This window comes from Ciona intestinalis, unplaced genomic scaffold (genome assembly GCF_000224145.3).
Source record: "Ciona intestinalis unplaced genomic scaffold, KH HT000119.2, whole genome shotgun sequence".
Classification (NCBI taxonomy): domain Eukaryota; kingdom Metazoa; phylum Chordata; class Ascidiacea; order Phlebobranchia; family Cionidae; genus Ciona; species Ciona intestinalis.
Genome location: NW_004190441.2, coordinates 236,552 through 261,367, shown reverse-complemented (window position 1 = coordinate 261,367; position 24,816 = coordinate 236,552). Strand labels below are relative to the sequence as shown.

Genomic DNA, 24,816 nt, shown 5'->3' with positions numbered 1-24,816 from the left:
GCTACGACTATTTCCACCGTGTGGAATTGTTTAAAACACAATCAGGAAATATGGGACATTATGTATCAACGCTATCTATCTTACCCCACAGTAATACTATATACTTATATAGTTACATAACAAAGAAATAACATTGCTTTACTTTCCTGCCAGTCAATCCACCAATGTACGACGAATGCACACAGCTGTTAAATTAAACGAAGTAATCGTAAACAAGTCGCACGCGGCACAACTTGTCATACTTAACTTACCTGGGCCACCGAAGGGCAGCAACGAGTCAAGAGAAGCAAACTGTATCCTTTAACTGTATAATTATAATATTATGGGAGCAAACTATATTTAATGTACTACTAAAAGGGCAGACTATTTTTAATACATTAATAATATGATAATCCACCACATTAATCAGATTGTTTTTTCTATATTTGACAGCTATGGGTGTAACTGTATTTAAACAATGTCACTCTTGAATTTTGCGTAAAATTCAGAATATTCTACGTTTGTTCATTTCTATCCTATATGGGTGAAATCCTTGCCAAGGACCTGGGTTTAAGCCAGAATTTGCCTGTTACCCCAACACCCATGCTACTACATACTCCCATACACGCAAGTTGCAACCAGTGTTACTCTATGCTCAACACCTCCATTCATTTAATCAATAATATAAAAATAAATTACAAGTTTTAACTTTTTCCTTGACCACCTCCCCCCAGACATGGAGTTCCTTGAGGTGTTAACTGAAGGATTGGATCGTGTGTTAATGGTTCGTGGTGGTGGAAGGGAAGTCATTACTATCTACTCCTAATCATGGACTTACCTAACACTAATGTACAGTCTTAATTTTAACGGTGAAACTACCTTGTAACAAAAGTGAAGCTGAATATTCAGCGTAAATGCTATTGAAGGAATACATACGTGGTATATACGTTACTGCTGCTGCAACAACCACACTCATTAGATACACCATATAGACCTAAGCAGTATGACTCGTTTTTGCTTCCGTAGATTTATTCTCTGTATATTTTGTTCATAATTTATTTCTTTATGGTGAAGCTTTAATACTTGAAACATATTTGACACGTTTAGTCTTCCTAAGCATCAACTGAAACAAAAATATCCTTTACTTTTCGGCTTGTATGGCATAAAATGTTAATTTTATTCCAACATTTTAAGGTTGAACTTTTGCCGAAAGGCAGATAAAACATTAGAATAAAATTATGGTTTTACCATAGGAGCCGGAAAATACTATTTTATGCGTGATAACAAAAGTACTGAAAACAAAAGATTGTTTAAACCAATGAAGCTTTAATACACAAGCAATATTAGATACTTGTATCTACAAAATGCATTGTTAACAAAATCATCCAAAGCAAAACCACTGTCTGGTCAAATCTCAACTTAAAATGCGCAAAATTTTGTTCTTTTAGTTTTTCTTGCTTTAGTTATGCCTATCTAATATTGTAGCATGCGACGTCATATACAAAATATTGGCACAATGTTTATTATTTGATTTTATCGTACTGTGTGTCATTCAATACGATTGAAACCTACAAAATACGGTATTTCTTTCCGTGGAACTCAAAACGTACGACATCTCAAGTTCTCGAAGTGTTTTGTAGTTTGTGTAAAACTGCTGCCAATAAAAACGTTCATTAACTTATCGTAATGAATTATTTGGTTTGCATGTGTGGGTTCAAGTCTTGGTGCAGCTACTTTTGTGGCAGTATATGTTCTTCGGGCAAGACACGTAGACAAAAATATAAAAAAACAATCTGGTTTTAATTTCTTTGCTTACACATTGCAATTGTTAAAACACAGTTGTTCATTATACGTTGATTAAATTGTCCGCCATGCGATGATAAACGTTTTGCATTCATACATGACAAAAAGATTTGAATTAACCGCCTAATAAAATGTATTGTAGCGGGATTGCTTCGTCATTTGCTACATGTTGACTTTGTTGCAGCATTCGATATAATGCAACGTCATGGTGAGTGACGTTTGCCCTGTAACTATGACTTGCACTTTCTGGGTTAATCAAAACACGTCGACGATAGCGGTAATATTACAAGACATTACACGTAAAATTTGAAGAAAAAAGATATGACATGACTCGACTCGTTTCATGATATAAGGGCGTATCTTTTAATACGTTTTGTCTAGTATGTTTATAAATGCAGCACGTCTAGGGCTAGGATTTTCAAAACTACAATCGCTCTGTCAAGTTAAGTTACTTTTACCTAGTTTGTTGAAAATTCAATCCGTTAAAAATATGAGCACAGAAAAGCATGTAGATGTCAGTTCGAGTGTAAACGCTAAAGGCGCATTCGTTCGAAAGGAATCTGCATTCAGAAACGAAATTAAAGGTAAAATACATTTGTAAGAGCTGCCGTGGTATTCGTTCTGGTACATTTTTCAACGCAAAATTTGGTGATGTTAAAGAATCCTACCCCTACGTTATAGGCTAACCACTAATAACTCCTATGAACACTAACCCATATAATCCCTAAGTCCCCCTAACCACCAACCTCTAACACTTTCCACCAGCCTAATCTGTAAAGTAGCGGAGGATTCTTCTCTCCAGGATTCTTTACTAATGCTTATGTTTCATTATTACATTCTTTATTGGTTTGTAAATTGAATTTACTGACATTGTTATTATTTTTCAGAGGGCGGTGAATTCCCACCAGAAAGTGGTCGATATCATCTTTATGTTTCGCTTGCTTGTCCATGGGCGCACAGAACGTTAATCAGCAGAAAGTATAGGATTTTATATATTTGGTTGTTTTTACTTTGGTATAGGTTTAACGGCCACACTTTTTAACTCTTGCTCTAACTTTTTATTTATAGCTTGTTTTAACTACTGTCGTTTTGCTGCTAATTCCTTCTCTTCGTTATTTTAATTAATTTGATCTTTAATATCTTTTTCGAAGAAATACATAAAACACTTTGTTATTTTTGTTATACAAACTGCTCGTATAATAACTTTACTAATTTGTTCTTAGACTCAAAGGTTTGGAAAACGTCATCTCATACACTGTGGTTGATTTTCTTATGCTCGAAAACGGTTGGAGATTCAATGAAAAAGTTGGTTTATATTTATTGGCTAACTATGGTTAATAGTTAAGGTGTATTATGGGTTTAACGGTCCCGCTTTTATTCGATACCTTTACTCAAGTACTTTTTTACAGTAGCATGTTTTAGCGACTGCCATTTTGCTGATATTTTATTCTCTTCGTTGTTTTAATTAATCTAGTCCTAGTTACTGTTTATAGAGATAACTGTAATGCTATATCATTTGAGTAAATATGTTAAAAACAGGTTGAGCAATGCGAGAAAGATCCGATCTTTGATGCGAAATACATGAAGGATATTTACCATCAAGTTTCACCAGGTAAACTTCAATACGTTCAATGTTATACAGGTCCTACCATGTGAATCTATGATAAGGGAATCAAATCCACAATGTATTGCGCGGGTGTTCTGTTAAACCACAGCCAATGTTATATTTTGTTGGTTCATCAGACTATGTTATGATAAATAAATGAATGGCTAATATTGGACTGTGGGTGTTACGGTGATTGGCCAAATCTGGTGAACATTTTAGGTTTTTAAACAAAGACCTCACTCATATCAAGTAGTAATAAAGATAAATAACTGTCACAGATTCTATGGTGTCTTGTTTACTCTGAGTAATAAGTTATGACATCAAATATTCTGTGATGTATATTGGATGTTGTGAAGCATTTCTGTGCAACGAATAAAACAATTTTCATCATATGAATCACAATATGACAGTAACATGGTTTGCAGGGTTTTTGTTGCTAATTGCAGTCATAGTCAGTTTCGCATGCAGGAAAAAAATAAAGGAGGGAGCAGGGGTAATTATTTTGGGGATTTTTTTTAAAGGGGGATCTCACCCTTGGCTGTGCTGCTGGCCATATAGCGAAAACCCGAGTTACATACCTTATCCATTTACTCACAGGTTACACTGGCAGGATAACAGTGCCCGTGTTATTCGACAAGAAAACCAAAAAGATCGTAAATAATGAGTCGAGTGAAATCATTCGAATGTTTAATAAAAGTTTCAATGCTTATTGCGCAACTGACGGACAAAGAGAATTGGATTTTTATCCCGAGGATCTGAGAAGTCAAATCGAGGAAGTGAATGGCTGGGTTTACCCGTAGGTTTTCATTATATATGATAATTAATAATAGCTTTTAACTACCCACTTGATAATGGTAGCGAAGATTATAAAAATAAAACCGGATACGGTGACAAAATGACAGTTGTTACAAGTTATAACCTCTAATGGTTTACAACATATTCACATTTAATTGGAAAGAAGAAAAACGCATGGTCCTTTATATCTTCTCTTTAATTACGTGCAAGTTAGGTGTATGATTTTACTTAAGGATGAAATAATTTAGTATTCCAGTTAATAATATGTATGCAGTAATAACTTTTTTGTAGCTAGGGATACTGGTTTCAAAGCTCAATGCTGTATCTAAATATTCTTTGGTTTAAGTACATTTGTTTTATATTTATGAAGCAAAATCATGATATTAACGCTTATAAACCAAATTTTAGAAACATCAACAATGGCGTGTACCGGTGTGGGTTCGCACGCAGTCAGGAAGCTTACGACTTGGCTGTGCACGGTTTGTTTGAACATCTGGACAAGGTTTGTAAGACTTAACCCTTCGTAACGAGATTAGTCTTTCTAAATTTTCCCGTTTTTATTTGTCTACAGTGACACATGTGTTGCAAACGAAAAAGAACATTTTAAAAATCCTTGTTTTAAGAATAAAATTTTGTATATTTTTACGATGAAGTTACAAAAAGTTACATAGCATATTAGAGTATTTAGTTTACAGCTACATTCATTAAATTATGTTAAAACGTAGTTTTCTCACTATTGTATTTATTTATTTACAATAAATGTATTTATTTGTATTTGTCTATTTTATTTATTTACAACACTCAGATTTATTTTATATGCAGTTGGAAGATTTACTTTCAAAACAAAGGTATCTCACTGGTTGTCAACTCACTGAAGCGGATATTCGACTTTATACGACTTTAATCCGGTTCGATCCGGTTTACCATGGACATTTTAAGGTAAAATTCACTTTGTAATAAAGTCACAACAAATTGGCTGGTACAGAGTGTTCGGAAAGTCACTCTGCATTTATATATTTATTAACAGACATGTTTCAGTATAGAATCCAGGAGGTAAATATGAATGACAATTATAAAAGATGTTGAAAGTGACCCCCGTTAGCATCAATACAGGCTTGGACCTTTCTTATTTTGGTTCTAAACCCCTATATCGGCTGCTCCCCTGATGTAGACTGAGTGAATTATTGTTAGAGCAGCTTATATTGACGAACACCCTTGTACATTGATACACCTTTTGCTGAAAACGTTTATCAACAATCTCTTTTGTGCAAATGAGCATGCATCGATGTATATGTATGTTCTGTTTCCTTTTTTAACATGTTTTATATAAATATAAAGTGCAACAAAAAGAGGATAATTGATTATCCAAACATCTGGAACTACCTCAAGGAACTTTACCAAAAGCCAGAGTTTGGTGAAACAACAAACATGAATCATATCACGAAACATTACCAGGTGATTTGGTTTTGGTAATTATTTGTGATTTTAATGAATGTTTTGCAAACCGTACGATATGTGGTTACATACGTGGTAACTTGTAAGCGGGCACGAGGTGTATGAAACAGAACACTCGTGTTATAACGACTGTGTTGCCCCCACTCATAGATAACTTATGTGGTTCACCGTGTTTGCATTTACATTTTGCACATGGGTGCAAACTTTTGAAAACACAGGGGAGGCAGGGATAGTTAGACACGCTATCGTATGAAAAAAATCTAACTTATTGTTTGTAATGTTTAGTTTATTGAATAGTTCGGTGCAGAAACACTTAGTTTAATGCAGTGTAGAATGTTGTATTAAAATTAATACAGTCTAGCAAATTCCAGAGTAGACCTGCTTAACCTGCCACCCTAGGTTTTGCGCTCATACTTGTACATTCTACCCATTATTAGTTGCCTCATATTCAATTTTAAGCAAATATTTTTAACTTTGGGTTGTAATGTTTACTAATTAATGCAGTGCACAAAAATCTCAATTCTAAGTAGTGTAGAAATTGTTTGTTCTACCCATTATTAGTTGCCTCATATTCAATTTTAACTCCTTAAGGACGAGTAATGCAAATATGCATTTTGAAACAGGTGTTCACAAAAATGTTCATCATTTTTTTTATAGTTGGTAAAAGTTCTTACAGTTGGTTTTATTTGAAAGAGGAAGGAATTATCCACCAATATAACGTTTGAAAAAGGCATCATAGCATTTAAAAGTTTTTAGTAAACTTGATTTGAAAACCCTAAAGCCTTTTTTAAGAAGATGGTTCATATTCTGTCCAAAAATCAAGGTTTTAACGTCATTCTGTCCAATAAAAGCGATTTTATCTGATCTCTATGTTGCTCTGGGGCTTCCCCGTCTAAGTTACCGGTTAAAAATGTGGTTTTGCGTAAAAATAGCTATGTCAGCTGTTTCTACAAGTTTTTTCGGTATTATGAAACAAATTTTACATAAAATATGATTTTGTGTGTATTATCTAATTTCATTTTGCTTCTACACGTTGTTTCTACCTTTAAATTCATAACAAAACGTTTTTGGCAAGTTTTGTTAGGATTTTAGCGAAAATGAACTTTTAAAAAATGACGTCATCAGGTTATAAGTGACGTAATTGATCCCTTTGACATCACCAAATCAAACAATCATTTTAGTTAGGTAGTAAACAAACCAGGAATCAACTTTGCAATAGATTCCTTATGTAATTTTTACCTAAAAACCCTAATTACACGTAAATACAAGATTTCTGATGATATCATTCAAAATTTGATGACGTCATCAAAAAAATCAAAATACAACCTTGTAGCAATTTTTCCAAAGAACAAAAGTCTAATTGGTCATTTTTCGCCAGCACAAACACCTGTGTCGCTAGGGAGCAATATGTGACAGTCGGTCAAAAATGGAAAATTTGTTAAAATATATCTCGTCCCCAAAGGGTTAATACTTTGCATTGTTTTACTTATAACCAAGATCTCTTTCATATCTCCCAACCTTATAGATGAGTCACACCAGCATCAACCCGTTTGCCATCGTGTATATTGGACCAGATATTAATTTCAATGATCCGCACGACAGAGCTACCAAGTTTCCTGTGTAATGTCACACAAGATTACTGTCAATATGTTGTATGTACAGTAGGGTGGGGGAAGATGGGACACCTTTCATTCTATTTTCTCGTCCCATTTGGCAGTAAACAAAGAACATTCAAAGAATTATAAAACCATATCCTCACGACTCTCATAAACCGTTAGTAATTGCTTAATATCCAAATATCCTGATCGTGTTTATGTTCTAAACGTGTCCCATCTTACCCCACAATACTACACCATGTTTTATGCAATGCATGGAGCGAACTGTCACCATCTAAGTTACAACATATCAACTTCAGACTATTATATTCAAATCTTACTACATATTGCATATTAACCTCTCAATGAATTATTTTACCGTCATCTACAGCAGTTATCATGTTCCACATATTTGCACTTCCTTTTACACAACATAATGAGAAGCTATTACTTACCAAACTTACTATTGTACTTATTGCATTGCATGTTAACCTTAATAAACAGACCTTCACAAATATCTTTAATATACAATAAGTTTATTCAGCATTATTATGCGTTGGCAGCAAAGTCAGTATCAACCACATATTAATGTTACAAACGAATTCCAATTCACTCTTGTAGAATCGTTTCCGAGTGGGAAAGATCCCAATAATGTTCAACTCCGTGTTTCTTGAAAAACTCCCTCGCTTGTGAGTCAGTTGTGCATTGTTTGAAAGTCATTTCACCGAAGTTCTTCTTCTTTGTCTCTCCCTCCCACACCAACTCGCACCACTTAATATTCGCGGCTTCTTCACTCCCGTCCGCTTCTGTTTCAAATATGTTCATTGTTCACCAAGTTAATAACGGTGTAGGGAAATTTCCCAAGAAGTAGTTTGTTTTAAAAACACTTTATGTCATTTATTTGCTTTCTACTGATTAGAGATTAGTATTTTGCCTCGTTAAGTGTCATTTACCCCGACTAAGGTGAAAGGTAAATACCTACTCTGGAAATAGCACTTTGCCCGTTAGTTGTGTAACTGCACTCGATATACCCAATTCAAACCATCGCGATTACTTGCCAACGATAAAAGCTCAAGTATTTTCCAGCTATATATATTGTAGTTATTAAAGGTAAACAACGCACCTGCATGTCGCTTCCCTTTCTTATCTTCCTCCCATTTTATTCGTGACATCATCAATCGACGGAACTTACGCTGAGACTTTGGTCCTGGACATCAAATTTTATATAAGAGCGCTTCAATTATATTAAAGTAAGTTGGCTTTTATTCTAGTTTCAAAAAAGCCAAGTACTTGTATTTAACGAACACAACGAGGCAACTTTTACTACCATAGGTAGTAAGATAAAACATGTGTGTATGTGCTGTATCGTGTTAATGTGATCTAACCTTTAAATGTATAGATATAAGGAAGTCCATTCATACCATTTAAATTTGTTGGACAACATCTACTTAAAACAATATGTATATATTTTATTAATTAAGCACTGCGTGCTTCAATTAAATCATACAGTGCGTATACCAACAACTTTCACTATAAAATCAAAGCTACAAATATAGTATCAGCCCAAGCCACCTCCCTCCACGACCACTATGTTGATATCAGGGTGTAAGATGGTACATCCCGTTCAATATAACTGCTTGCTGTTCATTTCCACTTTGAACTTTTTCGAGGGGTCGCGTAAATTACGTATTCTGCACAAAGTATTTGGTTAGTAGTGAAGGTGTCACTTAGGTGGGAAAGCAGTCAATTATGCACAATGTAGTGTATATTTAATTTGTTGCTTTGAAAATAAGAAGATAGAAATGGTCATATGCAACAAAACACAGGGAAGGGAGGAATACCTAATATTACATTTTAACTTATATTTTCTAGTTAATGTAGAAAACTCTGGGGTTTGCCTGCCCACCCTGCCACCCCAGGTTTGGCGCCTATGGCTATGACACCACAATATTATAACATCCTTATTTACCTGTACATAGTAACGTGCACAACATCTGAGGTGTCTTCTTTTAACTTCTTAATTTTCTTCTCTCTCTTCTGTACATCAGTAAGCTTCCTCGCAGCATTCGCTTGTTCATGAGCTCGTTGTCGTTTAGCCATCTGCATACGAACATGCTTCTCAACCTTAGTAGGGTCTTGTACAGCATCCGTGCCCAACACCCGCATCAGGTTCGAGAGTTTCACTGCAAATATCAAGTAATGAATATCTTGTTGCTACCAATTATAATGCAACATATAAGTAAATAGCTCTACTGGTAAAAAACAAAAAATTTATTATAATTTTCCAAAGAGGCCTTGATGACATGCAAACATCGGAAATTCACAGTTTTCATACCAGATAAGCCATTGAAAGACTATTTACAGTATGCCTGGTAGCAGACGTAACAGAAAACCTTAATTATCCCAATATTAGCCACAAAGGGTTAGTTACATCGGCAACATTTGACGTAACGCACACGTCAGTAAACTGCTGGAAAAATATAATTGCTAACCGGTATCGGCCGGATTTTTGTTTTTTAATTGCCTGATTGCAAAACCTTCCCAGGTTTAGGTGCATAATGTAATGCATAAGTAAATAAAGTAAAAAACATAAATTTTGTAATAAATATATTGTTTCTCACCTTTAGGTTCAGGTGCTGGTGCGAGTCCCAACCTCACTTTCTCTTGCTCATCCTTCAATGCCTCCCGCCGATTCATTCGTCGCATCTTCTTTCGTTCCTTCTTCGTGAGGTAAGTCGTCAATACAGGGGCTCGTCTACCGCTACCTAGTGGTTAAACAAGTATGGTCACGATATATATAATGTTGTTGCTGGACATGCATGTTACTTTTGCAGCCTCACAAAACTAAAGCAAGTTACAAGCGCTCAAGTATGATAAGGAATTAATTGCAAATTTTTACTGTGATTTTAGACTAAAAATTTCACTTATTTATCCTCGCATGGCGGGGCAACGACAGTCATTATAACACGGGTGTTCTGTTTCATACACCTCGTGCTCGCTTACAAGTTACCAAGTATGTAACTTTGTGGGCGATTGTTTTTCTGTATGGCTTACAATTTGGAAAACCCATTAGTGACCACTGAAGCAAATACAGTTCAGTGTCTTTTATCACAACAATTACATTTCTGCATAACATTAAACCTAATTGACAAACCTGGAGCATTAAGTTGGGCTGGATGTTCAATGAGGTTCGTTATCGCATCGTAAGCGATCTCCACTGATTCCACTTGATGGCTGGAGGATATTTTGTACAGATGTACTTACTAAGTTATATATACTGTGATGCATAGGTGTCAAAAGCTGGGGTGACATTGTTAAAATACAGTTACACTCATAGTTGTCAAACATAGGGAACCTCATTGATTAACGTGGTGAATGCAATATACTTTGGCTCTGCTTGTTTGTATAGACACCTAACAGCAGGGTAATATCTGTTTTAACAAATTGGTGCTAAAACACATGATGTCAGCCCTGTTTTGAAAGTAGAGGTAACATTCCATCCTAGACCCCCCAAAGTTACACCTATACATATACATATATATATAATTATATATTATATATAATATATACACCTATATATATATATAACTTACTTGTCCCTGTTGTCAATATAGGCGTCCCACCATTCTACATTAGGTATAGCATCTACATCACATTCAGGACCAACTTTTGGTGCGATTAACGCAAGTTTTGAAGCTTGTTGGATCCCTGTGCGTTTGGCTGCGTGAGATATTTCACCCTGAAGTTTCTCAAGCTGTGCCTGGTGGGTGAGTAAAACGTTTTGAGTTTCGTTCTCTATATATCAGTTTTTAAATTGTAATATATTTAGCTTATACACCCTTGCATGGCGGGGCAACGACAGTGTTTGTTATAACACGGGTGTTCTGTTTCATACAACTTATGCCCGCTTACAAGTTACCACGTATGTAACTTATTTACCCTCGCACGGCGGGGCAACGACAGTCGTAATAACACGGGTGTTCTGTTTCATACACCTCGTGCCTGCTTACTAGTTACCACGTATGTAACTTATTTATCCTCGCATGGCAGGGAAACAACAGTTGTTATAACACAGGTGTTCTGTTTCATACACCTCGTGCCCGCTTACAAGTTACCACGTATGTAACTTTGTGGGTGATTGTTAGTAATAGAAAAAAAATTTAATACAGACTCAGTTATGGGTATAAATCGTAGAATAATACAAGCAGCATGTAACTTCATAGTACATGTACTGGACAACAATGTGGTTGAATTATTTACACAAATACTTTATACACCATCCACGGTATCGATTTAAACTACAATTCCAACTAGTTTCTTAATTTTGTTTAAATTTTTTGCCCAATTTTTACCTTTTCAAAATTTTCTGGGCTAATCATGTACTGGGCAACAATGTTGGTGAATGAGTTTGGCAAAAACACTAAATACCTCTACACCATCTATGTTACACTTTAAGGTTAAGCAATATTCCCAACTAGTTTCTTACCTTTGTTCGAATTTTCTGCGCAATTTTAACAAATCTTCCTTTTTCATGAAACTTGAAATTCCTCCTCGGTCTTGAAGCGGTTTCCTGTTTTACTCGGTTGTCGAAGAAGTTGATTCCACCGCTTGTTTCATCACTAGGGGGCTTCTCGTGCAACTTTTGTCGAAACTCTTCTCTCTTCTTTGCACGAATGTTTGCCTGGGACAAACAATATACTGTAGCAGTCATGACTCATAAGAAAATATAAATTTTGCCGTCTCTTCAGATCAGGTTATATCAAACAACGCAGAGAAGGGAATTAGAAATGAAACCAAAGTTGTTAAAACACGCAACAGACAAAAAACACAGTAAAAACGTATAGAAAACGTGAAAGCTAAATCCACTGTGGCATAACAGAAGCAAAACATAACAATGAAACACAGTTTCAATACAGGACGCTTTTTTATAGAATATAATATAGAGTGCAATATCACAAATAAATAAGATACCTTTAAAGTTGGTACTCTGCTTGGGATATTTAATAGTTGACCTGTAGCATCAATGGTTCTTCCCATCTCATCCAATATTAGGGGTTTAGGAGCGGTTTGTTCTTGTCTAAAACACATATACGTAACATCATATTTATATTTCAAAGACTAAGCGTTACCCAAAAGTTAAAAACACAATCTGAAACATTGCTTTGTTAATACCGTTTCACTTCTATTTTACTATTATATATGGGTGAGGTCCTTGATGAGGATTTAGGCCATAGTTGGTCCATTACCCCAATATTGTATATGCACATTATATTCTATATGGGTGAGGTTCTACAGTGAGGCATGCCATGGGACCTGGTCACCTGAGATTTTGGATTTAGGCCAGAGCCGCCCATTACCCCAACACTCAGGCCACTTATGTATGTTGTTCATACAAACAGTGCGTCACCATCCTGAAACACCAAACCCTAACTTACTCTGCAATGTTAGGTGCTGTGAATAACTTTGCTTGTAACCCAGCTGCCATCCCAGGTATTAGGTTTGGCTTGGCTGCGAGCCGAGCCTGAATTCTCGCTTGTAGCTCGGCAGCTTTTTGTGCTTTCTCTGCAGCGCTTGTGATCAAAGCAAGCTCCTGCTGGCTTTCACTGCTCATCGTCTTCGCCTTTGTATGATTAAAAGAAGTTGAATAAATGGAGGTAACTTTTTTATGGCAGGGCAAAGACAGTCGTTATAACACAGGCATTTTGTTTCATACACCTTGTGCCCGCTTACGAGTTATCCCATAAAGAAATTTGCGAGTAAATGAATGCAATTTGTTTATCTTCTCCTGGAAGGAAAACAACAGTCTGTTTCATACACTTCATGCTAAGTTTAATTCCTCTACATTTTATAAATTGTTGCCATGCATTAAATTAAACCAATCTCACTTGTGCAAGTTGAACCTTGGCTGAAAGAGCAACAGGGTTGAGTTGTTTAATTTGTTCTTTTCGTTGTTGGATTTGTTGACGAGCCATTTCCATCATTTTTTTGATCTGCAACGCAATTTATGCAAATAGATCTTATAAAATATCACATAACTTTTATAACTGGTAATGTAAAATTATTCATTCAATTGTTTTTATTTTTTTAACGCATCATACGGCTGACAATTTGGACAACCAATAATCAACATTAGTTTAAAGGGAATTGTTGTTGAAGGTCTCTTTGCATGTCGGTGTGCAAGATAATTCAAGGGTGCAAGTTGTTAAATGGTAGCAGCATCAATCCCCGACTCATACCCCCTGTGCTGGAGGCGAGCACTCATTTATGCGCTAGGCGTAAGTATATTACCTCTTGAGCCGATAAATTCTTTTGTTTATCATCTTTACTTTCCTTTTCCTCCGGCTCGCTAAACTTTCGAGACTTTTTCGTTGTTTCATCGTGAACCCCATTCTCCTAGGTTATTAATATACAAAGTTATGCATTATAAGGGTATAAATACTTTTAACTTTATGGGGCACTAGCTACTAGTGAAGCATCCTCTGGTACGTTACACATTAGGCTGGTGGAAAGTGTTAGATGTTGGTGGTCAAACTAGTTAGGGGTCAATGGGTATGTTGGTTGGGGTTTAGAGATTATAAGAGTAAGTCGTTATCAGATAATGTAGGGGGGTTATGCATTAGCATCCTTCACCCTATGTATTCTATTATACATACCACGATGGGTGCATAGATTATAAAAAACAGCGAATCTACCTTTCGTTTTCTTGACTTAACTACTTCCATGGCAACGAAAACTTCCTTTTGCTTGCTTCTTGGACCCCACAAATAAACATAAACAGTCAAAACAAATTTAATCGTTTTACAAACGTTGTGTGTGCACAATATCAACCAAAGTACTTCGTGAACGTAGTACTGTAAATTGGAATATAGACCGCGCAATGGTTTAAAAAATGTGCAAATAATGTAAATCTAAAATAAATAAAACAGTTAACTAACTACCCCCTATTTTTCTTTTTTTTATACTAAAAAATGTTTTTATACAGATTTTATACGATTTTAGATTGAATGATGACGTCATTATCCATCAAAATGTTATATTATTTCGATGTCGATATGACGTTTACAACTTACCAGCTGAGATATGACGTATGCCGGTAACTGATGACGTAGTAAAGGTAACAACAAACGTTCAACAAAATGAATCTCCGTTCTACAAGCAGTGCGCCTTTTTTGTAAAAGGAATATTTCGTTCGGTTTTCAATTCTGCTGCAAAATACGGCTGATGCAACGCGGTGAAAATACGTTTGTTTATTTTTATTGTTCAATGTAATTGCACTTTGCTCAGAAACGTTCATTTTTTTACCTCAAGATTTATTGCACCATAGAATAGTAAGGTTACTGCTATAATATCGTAATGTCGGTGTACTGATACTATATATAAGCAGCACGTTTTAAGATTTAGTAACATTCTTTTCCTTTGCAGTATAAAATGTCTATAACCAGTGCAACATTTTTCTATAATTCAGTGCAACATTTTACCTGTTTTTTTTCATTTAAAATAGCTTTCATTTGTCAATTATAATAAAATTTATTGAATTTTCTACAGGTTTATAAAACATGCCATGATTTTGTTGTAACTTGTGCAAACTGAGCTTGTTGTTAAGGTGAGCCGTTCCTATCTGCAAAGAAACGGAATAGAAATCATATACTTTTCACAAAAACGATAAAATATTTGCAAAAGTTATCGAAAACATGGAAAGTGTTGTAGTGGCCAAACAGAACGGTCATGCAGTGCGAACATTAAGTGCTGACTCGAACAGAAGTAAAAATTCCACATCAAGCAAAAACACTTCTGACAACCTTTTCGCGCCAACAGCTAACGACAATGGGTTCCATGATGAATATGATTTGGATGATGATTTGCTTGGATTATCAAAAGTATGTTTATTATTTTTTTTAATTTTGTAATGCTTTCGAAAAAATATTTTGTAATATCAAATTTTATAATGCTTTATTGAAAAATAAATAAATATATATATATATATATATATATATATTTAATTTTGTATTAGCAAAACATTTTGTGTATGTTGCTTTTATAAATTCTTTCTCCCGCAGGATATCCTTGTGAGCCCAGATGACGATGAATACGATCTTTTAATGCGACAGTTGCGACAGAGGCTGCTGGAAAACCATGGAGAATGTGTTTATACCATTGGTGAATCAGGTATGTATGTATGTGGGTAACTTGGGGAAGTAAATGTAATTTGAAATGCTTTAATTTCATTTCCATTTTTATGCAACTATAGGTGTTACAATTTTATAATTTTTACTCAAATTTAGGTCGATTAATGTGGTGAATGCAATATACTTTGGCTCTGCTTGTTTGTATAGACATCTAACAGCAGGGTAAAATCTGGGGTGACATTGTTAAAATACAGTTACACTCATAGTTGTCAAACATGGGGAACCTCATTGATTAATGTGGTGAATGCAATATACTTTGGCTCTGCTTGTTTGTATAGACATCTAACAGCAGGGTAAAATCTGGGGTGACATTGTTAAAATACAGTTACACTCATAGTTGTCAAACATGGGGAACCTCATTGATTAATGTGGTGAATGCAATATACTTTGGCTCTGCTTGTTTGTATAGACATCTAACAGCAGGGTTAAATCTATTGTATGCCTAAATCGTTGCTAAACCATATGATGTCAATGCTGTTTCAAAAATTCTCAAATTTTTGTGTGGCATGTCACAGTAGGCACCGGTAACATTACACCTCCCATGCAACAGATACCAGTGATGAAGTTGGATTGTCAGAGGAAGAACTACAAGCTTCACTTGCCACCCTCAAAAGTTTGGCTGAAACTCTCAACTGTGATTGCACGCTACTACGAGAGAGGTCAGCTGACCAAGGAAAGGTTGAGGAATATCTTATCAGGAGAAGATTTGAAGAGAATGATTTCCTGGAAGTCAAGTAAATGATTTTAACTTATTTTATTTAAAATAAATAATATATATATATATATATGCCAAAAATAGGTTTGTAGGACATTTTCTATACTATGTTAATTAAGACTGAAATAGCACAATGCCTTTTTATTTAAATAAAATCAGCAATTATTTATTGTCACATTATATGTGCTAATTATAAGCACTGAGCTACTGTTGTATACAAACTTCATATAGGAGACCTGTCAGTTGCAAGAAAGATGAATCATTGTTGTGTAAACATTGCAATCACTTTTATTCATTGTTTGTTTACTTTGTGTGTGGACGTCCTTGGGCAAGACGCCTAACTAATGCGTTGTGTAAATTCACTGAACTGTTAGCCAAACATTAAAAACTAAGAAAAATAATAATAATAATAATTACTCACAAGATTACATAAGCCTGAATCATTTTAATGTTTTATCATCGCCAAAAATCACTCACAAAGTTGCATATGTGACAATTTATAAGCGAGGTGTGTAAAACAGAACACACATGTTATAATGACTGTCGTTACCCCGCCATGTGTGGATAAGAAGTTACATTCATTCTTTATAATGTCCACCCCCCTTGAACAGAGTAGCAGTGGTTGGTAACGTAGATGCCGGCAAATCCACGTTACTAGGCGTGTTAACCCACTGTGAGCTCGACAACGGACGAGGATATTCACGACAAAAACTTTTCCGCCACAAACACGAGGTCGAGTCAGGTCGCACGAGCAGCATCGGGAACGAGATCCTCGGGTTCAGTAGCAATGGCTCGGTTGTCAATCAACCCAACCCTCATGGTGCGTGAAAATTAAGTTTTATTATAAATCCTCTGCCTTTTCTTAAGAACAACGGATTATGTAGAACGACACAGAAAAAGACACAAAATATATTTATGAACAAGAATAACATTTAACACATATGAGTTTAATTTTGTGACATGCATATACTAAGCGATCAATTATAACTGCTGCACTGTCATGTTTAGAGTGTTGGGTTTCATTCAAAATATGTTGGTAGTAACCGTAGTATACCCAGAAATTCATTGGTGTGTATTTATAGACAACACAGTATTAATATTTAACACATAGCCTATGTGATATAAAAGTACAAATTTGTAAAAGGGCGTTTAAATTTTTTTTAATTTTAAAGTTATTTTGGTTTTCAAATTCTGTTTACATTTTATATTTCATATTTTATGGGTTTTGTTTATTGTTGTATATTCCTCTTCAGTAATGGACCAACTTTGGCCTAAAATCAAAGTTTATTATTTCTTACCTTCACCCATATAGAACAGAATAATCTCAGCTTTTAATCCTTGCAACCTCCCATAGAACTCTATATAAACACAATAATCTGTCCATTATATAGATGCACGTGTATATAACAACTTATAAATTCAATGTTTCCCTCTTACAGCCGGTCATATAGATTGGAGCGACATATGTCAACAATCATCTAAGGTTATCACATTCGTGGATTTAGCGGGCCATGAAAGATATCTTAAAACCACTGTATTTGGAATGACTGGTCACCTGCCCGACTTCTGTATGCTAATGGTTGGTATTTAATATTTATAATATGTTTAATACAACAGGTGGAAATCTTTTTTGTTACACTCATAGTTGTCAAACATAGGGAACCTCATTTGATTAATGTGGTGAATGCAATATACTTTGGCTCTGCTTGTTTGTATAGACACCTAACAGCAGGGTAAAATCTGGGGTGACATTGTTAAAATACAGTTACACTCATAGTTGTCAAACATAGGGAACCTCATTGATTAATGTGGTGAATGCAATATACTTTGGCTCTGCTTGTTTGTATAGACACCTAACAGCAGGGTAAAATCTGGGGTGACATTGTTAAAATACAGTTACACTCATAGTTTTCAAACATAGGGAACCTCATTGATCAATGTGGTGAATGCAATATACTTTGGCCAACTGTGAAATTAAGGTCTATATCATATTATGATGCCCCCGTGTTTCAAATGTTGGGGTAACGTTAAAGATAACTCCAGATACCCCTAATGTTACTCTTATGTAAACTGCTTGGTTGCTTACAATATTCTATACATAAATTAGATAACTATGTTTAAATACATTACATACTCTGTATTGTAAAGTTATTAGTTATTGTGGTTTTCTCACATTGGAAACCATCGTCAATGTCGTTCACAACCTTGGAAAGTATGTTTCATACCATTGTAAGTGTGAGGTGGTAATACGACACTTGTGTATATTCCCACCCACACATGTTGTGCTGTTTTCACCACTTTGCTTACTATACGCAATCCTGTGCGTCATGTTTTAAAATTATACTAAAATTATGGAACCTCATTGATTAATGTGGTGAATGCAATATACTTTAGCTCTGCTTGTTTGTATAGACACCTAACAGCAGGGTAAAATCTGGGGTGGACACGAATACATCCTTAAGACTAGATTAAAATCTATTTTAAAGTGTAAAACTGGGGTACTAAATCCAAAGGTTGTCAACCTGTTTTAAAAATTGTAATTACGCCCCAGACACCCTTAACTTTACATCTACATTATATGTAAAACTACCCCTACACCCACCACACAGGTTGGTAGCAATGCTGGTATCATTGGAACCACCAAGGAACACTTAGGACTCGCTCTTGCATTGAACGTACCTGTATTTGTGGTGGTCACCAAGATCGACATGTGTCCCGAGAATATCCTACAGGTAGGTACCTATTATGTGTGTATCTTGTTTATCTTCGTGTAGCAGGAGAATAGCAGTCATTATAACACGGATGTTCTGTTTCATACACCTTGTGCCCGCTTACAAGTTACCATGTATGTAACTTATTTATCCTCGCATGGCGGGGCATAGACAGTCGTTATAACACGGGATGTTCTGTTGCATACACCTCGTGCCTGCTCACAAGTTACCATGTATGTAACTTTGTAGGTGATTATATTTTACCTGGCAATTTAGTCTGGTATTGCACTCTTTGAACAACTGTTTCATGTTTAGTTAATAATTGATAACAGTTTGGCGAATTATGGCAAAGTGAAACTGATTTGTGTTTAATGTTTACTTTATATTGTAGAGAATGTGTTTTATCTTTTTGTTTATTTATTGTTTGCATCACATTATGCCAAGGTTGCTACAGGATTTTAATCAGTGGTTCTGTTTAAATTATCCCGGGATTGTTGTAGATTAGATTTTATCTCCATGAGTAAAACATATCCTATATTTTTAGGGTAACAACAACTGCAAATGTTTAGATTTAATGATCCAGTTCTTTGAAATTGTAACAAACAAAAATCAAGTCCAACCAAATGTATTTAGGTTTAAATCTGTTTTACTCTGTAAATGTATTATATTAACATTACCACTATAATAATTCAATGATATTTTCTTCAGGAAACTTTAAAACTTCTCGTGAAGATCCTTAAGTCGCCGGGTTGTAGAAAGATACCTGTACTTGTGTCAACCAAAGATGACGTCATCGTTACGGCGACCAACTTCACTTCTGAAAGGTAAACAGCATTCATATGATTGACACCTCACAGTGAGGATATGTCATCATGTGTCTCATTAAACCTATTATGAAGTAATTAAGCGATGTGTGGTGGTTGCTCATAGGTTAGCTTCTGTATTACAATCTTAACATATTTTGACATTAGCTTTTAATTTTCTTTGTGCTGTTGAATGATTCATATTCATATTCATCCCATTTTTTTCGTTAAACTAATGATGAAGTATTTACGTGACGTAGGGTGTGGTCATATCTTCATAAATATCATAAAAAAATTGTGACATACTTTTTGAATATTATGTTGTGCAGTTGGATGATATGTCTAAATTTAAGTAAAATCTGAGGTGACATTGTTAAAATGGAGTTTAAAATCTGTTTTAATATGAAAATGAGTATATTATGTATTAACATCACCATTTTATTCATTTTCCTTTTTAAAAGTGATAAATTTAATTTTAAATTCTTTTTCCTTGCAGAGTTTGCCCCATTTTCCAAATCAGCAATGTCACGGGACAAAATATCGATTTGCTGAAAATGTTTTTAAATTTACTCAACTGTAGAACTAAGTTTGACGACAAGGTGTTGCCAGAGTTTCTAATAGACGACACCTTCTCTGTCCCAGTAAGTCACTTATAATTTACTGTTTATCCGAAATTAAATCTATTACATTTTTCAAATTAAATGAAATAAATTCTGCCGCTTATTGAAACATCAAATTACTGTCTAAAATGCACTTAACCAAAAGCAGTTTATATTTCATACCTAAGGTGTGCTTATACCAACTATATTTGACTTGGTAATCAAATATGTTGGTTGGTATGGTTTTATGCAGCGAATAAACACTGTTTTGTTAATTTTGTGTTAGGCTGATACAACCATGCAGCTTTATTAGTAAATTCTTTTTGCACAGCAAGCATCTTACTCATCTCACATCCTTGACTGGTCACTGGTTACTATGCTTAAATAAACATACTTGATCACCATGATAACCCTTGAAATATTCTGCTAAACACTGAACACTATGCAGCCAACTATTCGTTGATTAAATCATAATTACATTGTATAACAACCACGCTAGGCTGAATACTAGACACTGAAACATATGATGTCACCTCTGTTTTAAAAGTTGGCTTTACATGTCAACCAATCATCTCATTTGTTCGGCCCATGATTTTCTTAACCATCACTTAACATTATGTCTTTTCACTGATCACTTCATATTTTCATTACATTACACACACAGGGTGTAGGGACAGTGGTGTCGGGCACAGTGATGAAGGGAATCATCAATTCTGGTGACGTGTTATTACTTGGACCCGATCTGTTGGGTAAGTTTGATCCTGCTCAAGTGAAAAGCATTCACAGGAAGAGAATGCCGGTCAAGGATGTGAGAGCGGGACAGACTGCTGCGTTTGCGTTGAAAAAGGTGAGAATGGATTGGAATGCAGTTTAAATACAAACGAACTGTTCATACATGTGGCCATTTTTGTATTGAAACTATTTGTAAGAAAACTGGGTAAAAATACGCTTGTTAAAAGCCCCTTCAGCCAAATGTAATAACAAACCCTATACATGAGCTGCCTGTACGCTTGTACATGTTTGTATTGAAACTGAGTAAGAAATCTGTGTTATATGTTTCTAAATCTTATGCAACTATGATATTTTTGTGGATCTGGTCCTAATATAATGCTCATGAAGTTGGATGATTATCGTAACTAAATAACTGTCTGGATCCAGTGCTATAAAATATAACAGACAAAAATTAAATCTGCTGTTGGTTCCGTATTACATAACACTTGACCCTGAAACCCCATGCTTAATAATGTTTCGTTGCAATAATGGTCTGGTGTAAAAGTGTGATCAGTAATCTGCATTTAAAAATTTAAAATTTTTTTTTTACAAAATCTAAGTCTTACAAGCAGGTATTTCATATTCTGCTGTCTATTAGTCAGTACATTGTGTGTCATTAGTGTTGTTATATTACGTAATAAGCCTCTTATGTGTGGGTGCTATTATTGGTTGTCTGCTCATTATTACTAATCCATTGCATCATAGTTGTTGTGTTTTATGCTTTGTGTAATAATAATTAATATGATGTAATCGGATTTAGCAATTTTTAAAGTTTTTTTTAAAGTCTGAATTTTAAAACATATCCGAACCCCAATAGAAAATATCTATACCATCACTATAGGCACCACGCTTTTATAAATGCAGGAAAGGTAGGGATAGTTTACCCACAATTTGGTTGCACAATTTTTACCTTTTTATTTCAATGCCTAATATTGTGATGTGCAAAAAATATATATGATGCTTTTAATTTGGCACAGAAAATAAACTGTATTCAATCTATACAGAAAACTCCGGGGTTAGCCTGCCCACCCTGCCACCCCTGGATTCCTGCCTACCCTACCACATCTATTTTAAATGAATTTACATTTATAATAATATTTCCTCCCAGGTGAAACGATCCAGTATCCGCAAAGGAATGGTGATGGTTCATCCCAAGAGCAATCCACAAGCTGTATGGGAGTACATGGGAGAGGTCCTCGTGCTTCATCATCCCACGACTATTAGTTCAAAATATCAAGCCATGGGTATATTATGCAGTTTTATTAAGAAGAAAGTTGCTTTTTTGCCATTTATGTCACTAAGACAAGTAGAATGCTGCTATGAATATATACCATATACCTAATTACCTTTTTTTGGCATTTTTCTACATTTTTGTGGACTATCATACGCGCTTTGTACATATACAAAAAGTTTCATTTTTCCATTGGTATATTTTACTGCCTATATAACGCACAAGTAGAATGTCGTGGAGAAACGTTTAACAATCTTATTTATCTATATATATATATTATTATACAATAAACTATGACCATGTATGTTACAGTTCACTGTGGTAGCATACGTCAAACAGCAAGCATCTTACACATGAACAAGGAACATCTAAGGACGGGAGACAAAGCTTCCGTCCATTTCCGTTTCTTAAAAAATCCAGAGTTCATTAAACCTGGCACCAAGTTTGTCTTCCGTGAAGGCAGAACCAAAGCAGTCGGGACGATAACGGAGGTATGATAGTGGTGGTTTGGTGTTGCATATAAAGCGTCAAACCTGGGGTGGCAGGTCTACCAAGGGTTTTTTATAAAGCTTAGCTGTCTGTTGAGTTTTAGTTTGTAGTGAAATGATTTCAAGGTTATATTATTAAACATCTAGTTCAATATATTTTGTGTTGGAGATGATGGACACATTTCAGGGTCGCACATTTTATTTACAATAGTTTGACCTTAACTTGATCAAGTATGCTTCACTGTAGCAGAGTTAAAACCCTCAAAGTTAGATACGTGGTAACTTGTATACCGTCATTTCTGCATTGCCACGAAATCGTGGATAAGTTTCATTTATTTGGAGTTAAACTATTAGTTCTATCTTTCAACAGCTCCTTAAAGACGCTCCTGCCTACCAAAGCCACCTCAAGCGCTCAGCCAAGTTGAGGCAGCAGGGAAGGCTTGGGATCAACACCAACACTACTGAACCCACCACTTCAAGCACCAGGAGAGGAGGGCGTCGGTGGGCAAACCGTAACCACTGCGACCCTGAACCTGAACCAACAACTTCGAAGGAATGAACCAACTCCATTGTAGAGTTGTTGTCGTTTTTGTTTTTACTTGACAGATGTTTTGTTTTCGTGTCACAGTAAGTGAAGGACTGCCTGAGGTTTTACAACAATTTATGTTTTGTCTTGTAAACTAAAATAGATTTTTATTGTTTATGTAATGGTGTGTAGACTTTGTCCAGGTTTTGTTGGCTTCAAATAAATCTCATTGAAACTTATTTGACAAACATTCTTTCGATTTCTTTGGATTGTTTATTATTGTAAATAAACCTTCTTTTGGTACAACTGGTGGAGTTGATGAATGATGTAACTTGTTTATCATCTTCTAGCGGGGCAACGACCATCGTTATAACACAGGTGTTCTGTTTCATACACCTCGTTCCCGCTTACAAGTTACCACGTATGTAACTTTATGGGTGATTGTTTTATGTATGACTGAGCACTGGTTTGGAGCAATTGTCTTGAAGTGTCTTGCCTTAGGACACACAATGGGCAAAACTATTAAAGCGCTGATTTCCCCTCACGCAGAACAAATCCGATTAAATCATCAAAACATCCTGTATAGTAATCTGAGTCATTGCAATCAAACGTATGGTTCCACTGTAAGCCTTAATGCGGCAATCGTTGTTTCGGTTCATAGGCCCACAGAGATGGTTTGCAGAAATATATAAAATCTTCTGATACCTATATGTTCCATTACTTATACAAACGTAATGCGTATAGTAGGAAGACAGAACACCTTTAGCACATAATATTCTAATCGTGTTTTAAACAATTAACAACGGTCAATGGGAGTCATGGGCATATAGTTTTATATTTTCTTAAAAGTTCTTTGTTTACTACTAAACGGGGCGAGAAAATAGAGGTAAAAGGTGTCCCATCTTCCCCTACCCTACTGTACAGTGTAAATGATATTACCAAACTTTTAAACCCATTAGATATTTAGTTTTTTTACGTTTGAAATATGACGGGATGTATAAGATTATGTTCATTAGGATAGATTCTAATGAATGGTTGTTGCAAAATATATTAGGGTGGGAGAAAATGAGACACCTTTTCATATTATTTCATCCAATTGGGTATTATTATAAAACCGTGTCGTGCCTTTTGTGTATATATTGTGGGTTGGGGGAAGATGGGACGCCTTTTCATTCTATTTCTTGTCCAATTTGGTAGTAAACAAAGACTATTCAAAGAATTATAAAACCGTATCTTTACAACTCCCATAGACCGTCGTTAATTGTTTAAAACATAATCAGGATATATGGAAAATATGTGCTGAAGGTGTCCCGTTTTCCCCCCACCCTACTGTATATGTAACTCACTATAGTAATATAATATTAGTCATTCAGTCTGGTTCGTACCCCGGGACTTTCCCAGTAAATAGTTACGTGCGGCAAATATACAAACTGTTGAAATATTGCAATAAAGCAAACACACATTACTAAAACGCGTTCGTAACTTTGAAACTGTTCGAACGGATATTACACTGTCGAAAAGCTGATTTCTACGAAAGCGCTGTTGTAGAATTT

At 35.2% G+C, this 24,816-nt stretch overlaps 4 protein-coding genes across 5 annotated transcripts in view; 3 read left to right on the top strand and 1 right to left on the bottom strand.

Annotated features, from left to right (window-relative positions):
* Positions 1-1,655, top strand: part of kcc (potassium-chloride cotransporter) — a 29,696-nt gene extending 28,041 nt beyond the window's left edge. Inside the window, 1 exon segment of the mRNA NM_001033830.1 lies at positions 714-1,655. Coding sequence (NP_001029002.1) covers positions 714-805 — 92 coding nt within the window. The 3' untranslated portion in view covers positions 806-1,655.
* LOC104266621 (glutathionyl-hydroquinone reductase YqjG) lies at positions 1,050-7,745 on the top strand. The gene is made up of 9 exons (XM_009863300.3): positions 1,050-2,366; positions 2,670-2,760; positions 3,006-3,087; positions 3,322-3,394; positions 3,986-4,184; positions 4,592-4,685; positions 5,006-5,122; positions 5,522-5,638; positions 7,164-7,745. The coding sequence occupies exons 1-9, from the start codon at positions 2,165-2,167 to the stop codon at positions 7,260-7,262; spliced, it is 1,074 nt and encodes a 357-aa protein (XP_009861602.1). The 5' UTR covers positions 1,050-2,164; the 3' UTR covers positions 7,263-7,745.
* A 7-nt stretch (positions 7,746-7,752) lies between these two features.
* Positions 7,753-14,048, bottom strand: LOC100183743 (U4/U6 small nuclear ribonucleoprotein Prp3). Of its 2 annotated transcripts, XR_001975201.2 has the most exons (13): positions 13,926-14,048; positions 13,522-13,626; positions 13,119-13,223; positions 12,669-12,853; positions 12,205-12,310; positions 11,720-11,914; positions 10,827-10,993; positions 10,388-10,467; positions 9,855-9,998; positions 9,203-9,416; positions 8,806-8,924; positions 8,357-8,440; positions 7,753-8,039 (listed from the first exon to the last, which is right to left on the bottom strand). XR_001975201.2 is itself a non-coding variant. In XM_018815938.2 (11 exons), the coding sequence occupies exons 1-11, from the start codon at positions 13,953-13,955 to the stop codon at positions 8,858-8,860; spliced, it is 1,398 nt and encodes a 465-aa protein (XP_018671483.1). In that variant the 5' UTR covers positions 13,956-14,048; the 3' UTR covers positions 8,805-8,857. The 2 variants fall into 2 exon arrangements, 1 of the variants encoding a protein (XP_018671483.1); XM_018815938.2 differs by lacking the exons at positions 7,753-8,039; positions 8,357-8,440 and having other exon boundaries at positions 8,805-8,924.
* Positions 14,049-14,362: 314 nt separating this feature from the next.
* LOC100184487 (GTP-binding protein 1-like) lies at positions 14,363-23,569 on the top strand. The gene is made up of 12 exons (XM_026838822.1): positions 14,363-15,110; positions 15,291-15,399; positions 15,970-16,153; positions 16,746-16,954; positions 17,574-17,713; positions 18,744-18,866; positions 19,554-19,669; positions 20,145-20,289; positions 20,912-21,094; positions 22,127-22,262; positions 22,562-22,740; positions 23,108-23,569. Exons 1-12 carry the CDS (start codon positions 14,925-14,927, stop codon positions 23,294-23,296), a joined length of 1,899 nt encoding a protein of 632 aa, XP_026694623.1. The 5' UTR covers positions 14,363-14,924; the 3' UTR covers positions 23,297-23,569.
* The last annotated feature ends 1,247 nt before the right edge of the window (positions 23,570-24,816 follow it).